This window comes from Nicotiana tabacum, chromosome 8, assembly GCF_000715075.1.
Source record: "Nicotiana tabacum cultivar K326 chromosome 8, ASM71507v2, whole genome shotgun sequence".
NCBI classification, from domain to species: Eukaryota; Viridiplantae; Streptophyta; class Magnoliopsida; order Solanales; family Solanaceae; genus Nicotiana; species Nicotiana tabacum.
Window position 1 is genome coordinate 175616333 of NC_134087.1, and position 12981 is coordinate 175629313.

Sequence of the window (12981 nt, forward strand, 5' to 3'; positions counted from 1 at the left end):
TCGGAGAAGCTCATCATACTAGCAGGCTTGTATTTCTTTAAGTTACTTTAGATTCTTGATTTCATTCTTGTTATTTCATATTGTTGGATCAAATTAATTCGCGTGTCTATAAACCACATTACAAATTCAATTGTATCATTTTACGGGTAAACAATAATAGCACCTCTCTTCAAATTATGTACAATGCTCTTATAATCAGAATGAAAAAATAATGCACCACATATTAGAGCCTATTGTTTCAAAGAAATGGCCATGCATGACAAGCGATAGTATATTGCGTAATGCTTCACGAATAGTATATACACAGTAACACACTGAGTTTGAGCGTTTCTAACCAACAAAAAGGAATCCATAAATAAGCATCCCTTTGATTCAAACAAATCCCCGGAACAAATTTGGCTTTATAAAATGGGTTTTGCTTAGTAACTTCCAATCATATGAAAGAAAGAAAAATGTACACGGGAAAAGGGAGAACTCTATTACAGAAGAGAAATTATTCAAACTGTGACAATTTTGCAGTGGCAGAGAAGGGACGCAGTATGCATGAAATCATTTGAAAGGATCTTCCACCAAATGCTCAAGGTTACTCCAAAGCTGCCTTTGATTTTCTTTGATCTTATTTTGGAATTCCTGTGGTGACAACTTCAACCTCTTGAGAGCTGGCATATGTTGCAACTGAGAAGGAAGCATTTCTAATCTTGTGCATGATCTGATTTCCAAGCTTTCGAGATTAGGCATTGCTCCTTTTACAATTTTCATGGTTTCAAGTTCTTCTAATAGCCAGAGTTCAAGAAACCGAAGCTCAGGAAAACCACCTGAAGAGCAATTCATGCTCTTACATGTCGAAGATTTAGAATAAAACCTTAGAATGATCAGTTTCCGAAGGTTCTCTAATGCAGGCATCGGGTCATCCTGTAATTCTGAAGCTGACAATGTTAGGTCGATGAGATTTGTGGGAAATCCAGAAATAACAGATGGATACTTGAGCTTTCCGAGTAAATAGATGGTCGAAAGACTTGTGAGGCTTGACAATGGTTTCAGATAAAGAGTGGAAGGATTGCCGCGCTCATCAAAGGATTTCAATCTTAAAGATTCAAGTTGTTTCAGTTCCAAAATCCAGTCACCAACAGCCTCCAGTTGTGAATTCATGAGTTGTTGAGATGTCATGGCCCTACAAGACAAACCCAATTTTTTAACTTCTTTCAGGGTGTTAAGCCCCTCTAGCACTGGACTATCTTCATCTATGAAAGCACCCCACAATGTCTGCAACTCACTAAGAGCAATTCGCTTTGGCACACTAGGGAATTTGCTTCTATAGGTTTCACTCATGTATAAATGTCGAAGATAATGCATTTTCCATATTGATTCTGGCAGAGCGCTTATGTAGGTGTGTTTCAAATCCAGCAGTTGGAGGTTTAACATTTTGCTTATGCTGCTCGGGAGTTCTTCTAGGTAAGTCCACCTTAGCCCTAGATATCTTAAGCAACTGAGTGCCGATAGTTCCCTTGGCAACTGGGGTCTGAATACTTTCTCCAGGTCAAGTACCCTCAGGGACCGAAAGCACCGATTTGAAATGCATTTACTGAGGAAGCATCCGATGTTCTCTCCTGGTTTACTTCCTTCTTGTGTATCAAATGACAAGAAAGATAGGACATTTCCATATAGACGCCGGAATGAATTTGAAGAAATGGGATGATCATTTCCATGAATTTGACGATGAGTTACGTCATCTTCATGGAGATGATCAACGAGTCGACAAATCCTACCTGCAGAATCTTTGAAAAAATTTGCCTCCACAACCTTTTCTAGCCACTTTCGTGTGCCATCGCGGAGCTGACACACTTTTACTTTTCCATTGAGCTTTGTCTTTGTGGCTTGCACCACATTTTGGTCAATCAGTTCATTCAGATAGGTTTCAGCAATGTCCTCAGCTGATTTCTCTTCACCCCTCTTTTGCTTCGCTATGCCTTCTGCCACCCACAGCGCGATTAGTCTCCTGGCAGGGATTTTAAAATCTTTTGGAAATAGTAGGAAGTAATATAGGCATTGCCTCAGGTACCCAGGGACCTTTCCATAAATCACATCTGCAGATTCTAAATGAGGTGTTTTACGGTTTAGCCGTTCTACTACCTTCTCCCACTCTGACAAAACTCTTTTCTCTGCTGGAGTCTCTCTTACTCTGATAGGTGCTTGTATTTGGAAGTTGCTAATTTCATCTATCTCCTCGTTCCTTGCATCGGTCATATCATTCAGCTCTGAGTTCTGACAGAGGCTAAGAAGCTCCGAGGTGTTCTCAACTGCTTCATGTGCAGTGAAAAGTACAACACGACTGCCACTGGAAGCGTTTGGAAAAGCTTGTCGAAGGTCACTCCAGATTCCACGAATGATCTGAATATCATGGAAGACAACGAGGTATCTTATGGGGTATAAAAGTTCTTTAAGTGCTTGAGCTATTCCCTCATGACTTGACCATTTGTCTTTGCGTAAAGCATCTTGCAGTTTGGGCACAGACCATGATATTCCTTCTTGATCTTCAACTATACTGCCCTGATCATCATTATGTTCCGCTGGCTGTAATTGCTCGAGAACTTGATTTGCCATTTCTTTCAGGATAGCAATGACATTTAATTCCTGAGGCATCCTTATATACACGCGAACATCAAAATGACAGATGATGGTGTAATCGTCATTGAGTAGTTGTTGAAGTTTTGCCTTATCATTATCCTTTACATCTAAAATTGGAAAGATGCAGAGGTCTTGGCAGTTGATAAGCAGCCTTGCCTTTATTTTCTCAACAAAGTAAGGAGGAGTTCCAGCAATATGTTCAATTCCATAGTCGAGCCTTCTATTATGGAGCCTCTGAATCTTTTTCTTCAGTCGATTAACATGCGCTATCCACTTTGGATATGGCACGTTAAATGCATCGATAAATGAAATGACCAGCTTATTTCCTTTGCAGTACAAATCAATCAAATTCTTGATTTCTAAAGCAATGCCGCTAATTTCTTCCACCCAAACTTGCACTTTAGCATCAACTCTATCCATCATCTGAATGGCTCAAAGTGATAAACTTCACAAAATTAGTTAAGTAAGTGAAGATAATTTGAACCATAGTGCAGAATTTCTTGAAACTACGTACAGGCAAATTTCAAAATTTAAAAGATTTTCTGTGACTTGGTAGAAATGTGAAAAGCTTGAAAGTATGATATCACCTTAACATCTTCCATCAAAGCTTGCATCAGATTCATCTCTCTTTTGATTGATTGAATTTTGGTTGAGAGAAAACCAGAAGGGTATGGTTCTCGCTCTTCAATACTCTGGATGACAGCACCTGAGCCTTTTCTTCCTTTGATGGTTATGTCATATGTCATCTTCCATTCATGGACCTGGTCAATCCGATTCATGATCCACGAAAGCTTCTTTGCAAAACCGTACCTATTCATGTCGAAAGAAAAGAAACGATCAAAACTTTCTTCACAAGTAATATAAACACAACATAAAGACTTGAAACTTCTGAACTCTAACAGAGTATTCAGGCTTCGGTATCTCCCCAATCTAGATAATTAATGACAGAAAAATGTATTAATCAATCGATAACAAAGCAGAAAGTGTTGAACGGATTGGGACAAAGGGAGTTAAAATTACTAGTCGGGGTTAGGCTCGACACTTACTGAGTACAGTAAGTCGGTTGTACTCATACTACACTTTTGCACTTTTTGTGCAGATGCTGATATTGGTCCCAACAATATTCAGAGAGGCCAGTAGCTTGGACAAATGAGGAGACTCCAGGTAGTGTTGCATCTCCGTTCACAAACTCTAGAGTCACCTTATTCTGTTACTGTTTCATTGTATCAAACAATATTGTATTTCTTTTCAGATGTTGCATTTAGTACTCTTAAAAGCTCATGTATTCAGTAACAACTCAGGTACTCAGTAACACCAGGTCCTGAACAACCTCCCAGGACTTGTTAGCCGGTAGCGTTGTTTTTGACTTATTATGTTATTTATGAGCTTCGACCTTATTTAATTATGATATTATGATGTTTAATATTAGTTCAGTATCTTTTGTCATTGTTGAAATATTGGCTTGCCAGCGGTGCTAGGCGTCACCATGACCGCTTTGTGGGATTTTGGATCGTAAAAGTTTCACTTGTCCCATGATCCTTCTCAGGGAGAAATTCAAAAATAGCCAGATTTACAAGTGGACATTCAAAAATAGCCACAGTTTCAAAAGTAATCGAAATTTAGTCATTTTTCATGTAAAGATAAATATGAACGGAAACACTGTTCAAAATCCGGAAAAATACCCCAGCATAATATACTGGAGTTTGGAGCACCGGTGCTCCAGTCTCCAGTATATTATATTAGAGCCAGCAAAGTATACCGGTCCAGCATAATATGCTAGAAGTTCATACACAGGTGCACCGAACTCCAGTATATTATGCTGGACCAGTCTCTGTTGCAGCAAAATAGTGGCTATTTTTCAATGACTTGGCAAACGTTGGCTATTTTTGAATGACCAGTCCGAAAACTGGCTAGACCGTCCTATTTTAACTCATTCTCCTCCTTGAACATAAAAAGACCTCCCTGATTCAGGGTCCTCAAAGCTCATTTCGTCCCACTTATAGAAAAGAAATGTAGTAAAGATTTTGTGGGTTTGCTGACAATATTCTTAGAATGTAGTGAATTAATAGAAGCAGTGTTGAAGAGAAGAAAGAAAAGCCGAAGCAATATCATGTTTAATGTATTTGGACTTGGGAGGTTGCTTTAGATAGAAAATGTAAATGTTTGCCAGCAGTGGCGGATCAGGATTCTGATCAAGAGGGTTCAATATTATAAAAAGGTGAACAGTAAAAAGTTTCATCGAATAGATTCATCAAAATTTGTTGAATCTAAATGCAGTGTCAAACAAGTTCATCGAAAAAATTTAAATCTATATGTTGGATTAAAACTAATACGTTTGTTTATTTTGAAGTAATCGTTTTTATCCCAGAAAAAACGTAAAAGGCTAGTAAAAATGGGCATTCTAAGGAAGAAAAGGCATATATATATATATATATATATATATATATATATATATATATATATATATATAATAAACAAAAAATGAGCAAAAGATAATTGCAAAAACAACTATTTTAATAATTAAATAAAACAAAGAAAGTTCATTGTTCATAGAAAGAAAGAATAATTGTAGTGTGTGGGTATTATGGTTTGAACCTCTGCCTTTAAAGAAAGATTGTTTAAGGGTATGTAACATTTAATATATACCAATAAAACTTAAATTTAACCTTATATACCCATTATAATTTTCTGCGAAGGGGATTCGGATGAACATCCTTCTGCCAGTGGCGGAGCCACATGCATCCAAGGGGTGTTAACCGACACTCATTCGCTAAAAAATTACACTGTATAAATACGTAAAAAAAAACTTTTTAATGTATATATATATAATTTGTTGAACCTCTTTAATTTCATGTATATTTACTTTTTTATATTTTGATATCCCTTAATAAAAATTCTAGTTCCGCTATTACGTCTGCCCCTAAATTCGCTCCGTAAAAATTACACGGGGCGCCCTATTTGGTCGCCCCTATTTAACCTATACCCATTTTTTTTAAAAGTTTTAACTTGTACCCACTTTTTAAACAACTTCAGTCCCCTTTCTCATCCTCCTTCTCCTCATTCGTTTTCTTTTCTTCTTCTTTCTTCTGTTATTGTTGGTGCTACTATGAAACTTCAGTTCATGGGATGATTGCCATAAATATGTTTATCAGATTATTTAAAAATAAATTATAAATAATTATGTAAGTTAGTAGACAATAATTTGTGAATATTTCCACGTACGTAAGTTAGTAGACAATGATAATTATGTTCTTTCACGTTTATTATTTTCAAAATTTATGATTTAAATACTGTTGGCAATCTGATTATTTATCTGGTATGTTAGAAAGCTTTTTCAAAAACTTCAGCTTATATAGTGCTGAAATTTTTACAAATGAACTAAATAACTTCAACATCTTCTGCTGAAGTTTTTGAAAAAGCTTTATGACAAAACTAACGAATCCAGGACCAAAAAACTCCAGTGCTAAAGTTTTTACAAATGAACTAAATAACTTCAGCATCTTCTGCTGAAATTTTTGAAAAAGCTTATCTAGGACAAAAAAATTCAACTTATTTAGTGCTGAAGTTTTTATAAATGAACTAAATAATTTCAGCATCTTCTGCTGAAGTATTTGAAAAAGCTTAATGACAAAACTAATAAATCCAGGACAAAAAAACTTCAGCTTATTTAGTGCAATTACAAACAAAAACTTCAGCAAATAGAGAACAAAACTTCAGCTACTATGCTTAAGTTCAGCAATTACAAACAAAAACTTCGGCACACTTGGTTCAGCACACTTGCTACTTCAGGCCCGTCTACTAGAATGCTGAAGTTTTGCGTGATTGTCTTTGCTACTTCAGCCCCGTATGCTGAAGTTACGCGAATAAATGGATATACTTACAACTTTATTTGCAAAACGGGCACAAGTTAAAACATGACTCAAAAAGCGGGTATAGATACAAATCCCCCATTCGCCCCTGTTTGCAAGAATATGCAGGCAAAGTGGGCCCAGTGCAAGTGAAACTAGGAATAAAAAACGACGAATGAAGGAAGCTAAGATGCCTTATTGCCTTTAGCTTTACACCTCTGCTATTTCTTGTTTTAAGTTTGTCGTTTGTTCTATCATTTCCTGCAGCCTTTATCATTTTATTCATTACTTATTTTTTTCAAAAAGAAGGATTAACCTAAGGATTTGTGATAGAGCTTCAAATGACTCAAATGAATTAAGAGAGGTAATTACTCAAATGATCACTCAACTATCCCAAATTATTTGATAAAGTCATTTTTTTTATTTGTAACAACAAAGTCACTTAACTATGTCTATAGTACTCAGAAGATCACTTAACTAGATTTTTCAAATTTTGGATTGCCAAATACTTATTTTACCCTCTAAATTATAAATATTTATCTTCTTTTTATTTTTTTAACTTTTTAATATTATGATTTTCTCTATTTTTATTGACTTACCTATAGAATAAATAAACTTTATTTATAAATAAAAAAAAAGTATTTAAGCATATATAATGTTGGAATAACAAAATAATGAGCATAGTAAAAAAACTAATTAGAATAATTTGTTCGTAATAATAATTTTAGTATTACCAACAAAAATTCAAAAATTTATTTACACAATTGAGAATAAAAGAAAATAAAGGTTGTAAAATATATATTCCATGCACGTAATATAAAAATAATTATTTAAATAAATATATTTTTATAATATACATTATATATTCTTGAAAATTATGCTCAATTATATTATTATTCCATCATTACATGAGCTGAAAAATAATTTTTTTTTTATAAATAAAATATTTATTCTATAAGTAAGTCCACAATGTATATTAAAAAGAGAAAAAAATATAATATTTTAAAAGTTAAATTTTTTTGATAATTTAGAGGGTAAAATAGATATTTATCAATCAAATATTTGAAAAAACTAGTTGAGTGACCTTGTGAGTGCTATAGACATAGTTAAGTGACTTTGTTGTTACAAAAGAAAGAAAATTAACTTTAGCAGATAATTTGGGATAATTGAGTAACCATTTGAGTAATTGACTCTGAATTTAGAGAAAAACTTTCTGACTTAGGTCAAAATAAGCTAATTTGGACTGCCACGTGGCCAATAGACAACAATTTCAGGCAATTTAATTAATTGCTCACATGCTTGAACGGAAGTGCTTTCACCTTCAAAGACACATCAGCGGATAGGGTGCTGCCAATTTAATATAAGCAATATTTGAAATATTATTTGCAAATCAATGTTTGTTTTACAATTGGATTTTAAGTTATATCACAAATATTTGTAAAAAAAATACAACACTATCAACAACTTTGATCTTAATTTGTAATAGCAGCATATTAGTTACCAAGTTTACCAAATTATCAATTAATTTGTATAAAGAGAGTTAATTATAATTAGTTAACAACTGATTTGGTTATGTAAGTATTTCATTTACTTATAGGTTACCGATAGCACCTTTTCATTTTTGACCAAGTCTACCCACCAGAACATAAAATGATCAAAAAGCACACCTATAATCAGGATAAAGAAAAAAAGATAATGAATGACAAATTTTGGATACGGGTTTTTACTTTGGCCCACAGGAAATGGAAAATTCAACGGTATCGTTGGCCCCCATGCTTTTGTTTTTAGGGAACAAGAGCTAGCAATTGGGAAATTCAACGATATATTGGCTGGACCAAGTGGGGTGGCTTTTATATTTGGGAACAAGGATAATTTATTTATGATACAATGGGGAAATTCAACATAGCTCGACCAAATGACAGTGTCTTTTGTTTTTTTGGAGAACAAGGCAATTTATAATGCAATTAAGAAATTCAACGATATCATTGGCTTGACAAATTGAGAGTGGTTTTATTTTTGGTGAACGAGGGCAATTTGTAATACAAATGCGAAAGCCAACATAATGATATCATAAATGTGGGAATCTTTTTGGCAGGTCACGGTTGACCCCTTCTTGCTCATTCGCAATTACTATCACAAGTTGTTTCCCGTATTCCTTATGATCTTAAAGTTTCCCCGGAGAGTTCTGAGGCAATGATTAGGCTTTCTTCTTTCTCGTCTTTCTTTTTTTTTTTTTTTTTTTTGTATTGGAATGCTCGCATAAGCTTATGCATCTATTGATTTCTTCTTCTCTTTTGTCCTATTTATGAATTAGTAATACATTAGATTGTTGTTTGTTCCTTTTAGATTTTGTGGTAATAGTATTTTTGGATATCCTTTTCACATTCTTATTACACCTTATAAGAATGAATGGCAAGGTGTCTAATTACATTATCATATTTCTCTTGTTTCTGTTTGAAATTCTTTTTTTTCACAAAAGTTGTGCTTTTTTATTTCAATATTTCACTTAGTAACACTTGCAAGCTATACGTAGATCTTTTTTTTTTTTTTTTTTTTTTGCCTATTAGGCCATCTCCAACCCTAATACCAAATTTTACACCAAAATGGTGTAACACCAAATTTACTCCAACCATTACACCATTTTTTACACCAAATCTTCTCTCTCTTCTATATTATATTATTATCTTCTATTTACTTTTCATTTTTTATTTCCTTCACACTAATACTATCTTTTTTCTTTTTTCCATATTAATTATATATAATTCACATTCACCACTTATATAATTATTTATTACAAAATTATTTTAAAGGATAAATCAACTAACAGTGAAATCATTGATAAAAGATAATTAAATAAATATTACACCATTTGCATTTTTTATTTTTAAATAATGGTTATATCTCTTTTTATACAATTATAATAATAATAAAATTAACTTATAATTTTATATAAATATAATATATACAATTATTAATATATCAAAAAATAGGATATAAAATTAAAACTATAAAGATCTTAATATAAAATTTAATTATATACACAATATATGATAAATTAAAAGTCCAAAAAATAAAAAGATTAAAAAAGTAATAATAAACCAAATTTGGAGTGATGAATAGTGTTGCATTCATGCTCTATAATGGTGCAAGATTTAGTGTTGCATGGGAGGGGGAAAAAACACTATTTCTTTCACCAAATGGATTTGGCGCAAGAAATGGTTCATCCTTCGAGATGGTCTTAGACAAGTTCATTTTCTACTAACTGCTTACTATGTTGGGACTTGTATTTATAGGGTAACATAATATTTTGATATTATCTATATTGTTCTAGCAAGTTTGTACTGATCGACATGGAACACACGTGTCAAGTAACTAGTTCTTTGAAAATGTGCTAAAAAGAAGACGCAGAAAGTGTATTTTCAGATCTGGGGCATTGATATAGCTGGAATATATAAGCTTTTAAAGGAAAACTCAAAGGTATTGCGTGAAGTTTAACAAAAAAAGCAAGAATTTTAAGATTTGTGGTCTAAAAAAATTATAAATATTTTATGGTTATAAATTATTTTATCTAAAGTTAAATTGTTCCTAAATATAAAAAGATATTATTCACTTTTAGACCAAATAGAAAGGAAAGTATGCCTTAGTGGGACTAAACAATGCAACAAGTTTCGAATGATGGTTAAGTTGGAGAAGTCGAACCTTTTATTGAGGAGAATGGCGGGACCAGCTCCCTGCTCTAAAACATGACGTGCTTCTTCGACGACAGCTTGCACTTCCTCCGCCCAAATATTTAGCCTTGCATCCAGCTCCATCATTGTCCGAATATCTTTTAGCAACGCATCCATTAGCTGCAACTCTCTTTCAACTGAATGCCGAAGGTCTGGAGTGTTGCCAATTGTAGAAAAAATACTTCTAAAGATGATAAAATATAGCCAAATGGGAATGCTGAATGGGAAAAACCACAACCACCATTCTCTAAAGAAGGTGCGCTCTGATTCAGAAAGCCTAAATCTAGAGCACCTAATAATTAATCTTCTCCCTGTTAAACAAAACAGCGACCACCGCTGGCGCTGCCTTGGATTTGATTCTCTCAAGGTGCGCTCTTCATCATCTCCTGAAAGTATGTCCAGGGGTGGTGGTTGCGGGATAACAGTACTAGCTGCTTGTTGCGTGATGCTGCTGATATCGTATGCTATTTTCCTGTTCGACATGTAATAAATCTGTTTTTGTATTTTCTTAACTCTATTTTCAAACCTAATCAAACTCAGTGGATTGAATAAATAACCCCTTTCTTCTATGATTCCTTGTGCAAAAACAGCCTTGGCCTCAAGATCAGGATAGATTTCTTCCATCTGCCGGAACCAAACCTTATTTCTCTCGTCTGAATCTTCTCTAATTTGGGCATGTTCAATGAAATACTTCATTAGCTCCATCTCCACTTTAAGCCACTCTGTTATATCTTTGGTTGAGGAAACTGCAGACACTGAGGTATACATATCCGGACTTATTGGTTTGGGGACAACCACCCTCCTCCATGTCTCTCTTCCTCTTAATTCACCAATTTCATATGTATGGTATCTTCTCCATATTTCAGAGATTTGCTTCCTGATCTTCAGAATTTTCTGATCAAGCCGAGGTACGTTGTAAAGCGAATATAATGGTGCAATAAGAGATCTAAAACCATTGCCCTGTTTCACGCCGTCATGTACCCGGGATGCAAAGGTATCATAAACCAACTGAAAAACACCTTCTATCTGGTGCACCCAAACTTGGTATAACTGTTGATCTTCTAACCCTTCCACTTCATCTAGAATATCCTGCAAAGGAGTTAGTTCATCTCTCACGGACTTAACCACCTTAAGATCTCTTGCATCAAGAAGCCATTTTTGACTCAATACAGTATTGAGCTGCTCCATAGCGGAAGAGACAGTGTTGTTGGGTCTGCGCGTTGCCGTTTCGACCGTGATTTGTCCATCCTGATCCTTATCAGCACTATTTCCGATAATAATCTTCTTCCCCTTCTCAGAAACACTATGGATCTGAGTCATGAGCTCTTTTAGCTCTATGGCCAGTCTGTACTTTCTTCTCAAGTCTATTGTGCCTTGTTTTTGAAATCTCTTTGTGTAAGTTGCGATTAGATCCTCAGCTCTCCGAGCCACTTCTTCAGTCTCCTTTTCCCACTCTATAGCACAAGGGTCCTGTTCGTCCCTGGCCCGAACAGATTCCAGAACAGTTTCCATTAGTCTGAGTTCCCTTTCTATCCATTCCACCTCCTCCTCTATTCCTGTAATTAGTTCTGATTCTTTAACAGCCATTTCTGTCAATTTTATCACAAGAGAAGACATGTTTCGTTGATTAAAGCTAAACCACACAGAGTAATTGAGCTACTTGCGTCGTCTCTCCCGGTGCTACATATGAGCTGCAAAAAATAAATTTTGGGAAATGGAAGGTGATTGCGTCCTCCTTAAAACATTTTTAGACATGAGAGAAATGTTAGGACCCTAAAAATTAGGTGTCATACCGAAGCTAGCAAAGCAAACATTGGGTGATGATAAATCATACAACAAAGAGAAGTATCAAAAGAGATCCAAACATTTAACGTGTTTCGGTCAACTGACTTACCTCCACAGCGGAGATGAGCATTCCACTATATAAAAAGAGAGTACAAAATATCGAGAGAACAAACTCACGAAGAGAGAAACACAAGTGACACACTAACACTTTTCCCGTAAAGTTCTCCCCCTAAATACGACTCTCAAACCCTACATTGTGGATGTTGTTGAATGAAAAGGAAGAATCTTCAATTTATAAAAATACAAACTTTTTCCTACAAGAAAAAGGACTAGCCAAGTATAGAAGAATTACAATTTTCTTCATACAAAAAGTAAAACCCAATATAGGTAATTATATTGCTCTTTTCTTCAACAAATAAGAAAATCAAATATGGTAAGAAAGTTATGGCAAATATCTAAAAAAAAAAAATATATATATATATATATATCTCTTCTCCCACTTTAGTTAATGTGTGAAGACGGAGAATCTAATTCTTAAATAGAACGGTAGACGAATTCGAAGAGAAGGAGAAGAGAACCAGCCTCCACAACTGCTAGTTATCACACTTTGTCAACGCGGGACAATTGATACAGATTCCAGGAAAATACCAGGATGTTGGTTTTCATTTACACAAAAGCCTACCCATCACAAACCAATTAGTCAACTGTAAACTTACTTATGCTCAGATACACCAACCACAATTAAGCTACATAATTAGACGTTATATATTTTATTCACATCTTGAATCAAGTCGCTATCCTTATTATAACCAATCAACATGAAGTGTAAATTCCCATAAATCAACTCATTGAAACAAGAAAATTTTGATTCTAAATGTGCGGTCCATTACAACATTTGGAAAAAAAAAAACACCGTCAATTCAATTCAATCTGAAAAAAGTAACCTTGCTCTATGATATAAAAGCAATTATTTGAACTAACAAAATCTGTAATGA

General features: G+C 34.4%; 1 protein-coding gene across 1 annotated transcript; it reads right to left on the bottom strand.

Moving 5' to 3' along the window:
- Positions 1–348: 348 nt before the first annotated feature.
- On the bottom strand, positions 349–12485 carry LOC107812750 (uncharacterized). Its single transcript, XM_016637917.2, has 4 exons — positions 12096–12485; positions 10173–11892; positions 3213–3435; positions 349–3048 (listed from the first exon to the last, which is right to left on the bottom strand). Exons 2-4 carry the CDS (start codon positions 11816–11818, stop codon positions 550–552), a joined length of 4368 nt encoding a protein of 1455 aa, XP_016493403.1. The 5' UTR covers positions 11819–11892; positions 12096–12485; the 3' UTR covers positions 349–549.
- Positions 12486–12981: the final 496 nt, after the last annotated feature.

Coding starts and splice junctions, on each gene's coding strand:
- LOC107812750 (XM_016637917.2), bottom strand. CDS start 11,818: ATGTCTTCTCTTGTGATAAAATTGACAGAAATGGCTGTTAAAGAATCA. Junction 3,436..10,172: donor GCCATTCTCCTCAATAAAAG/GTTCGACTTCTC, acceptor CGACATGAATAG/GTACGGTTTTGCAAAGAAGC. Junction 3,049..3,212: donor CTTTGATGGAAGATGTTAAG/GTGATATCATAC, acceptor TGAGCCATTCAG/ATGATGGATAGAGTTGATGC.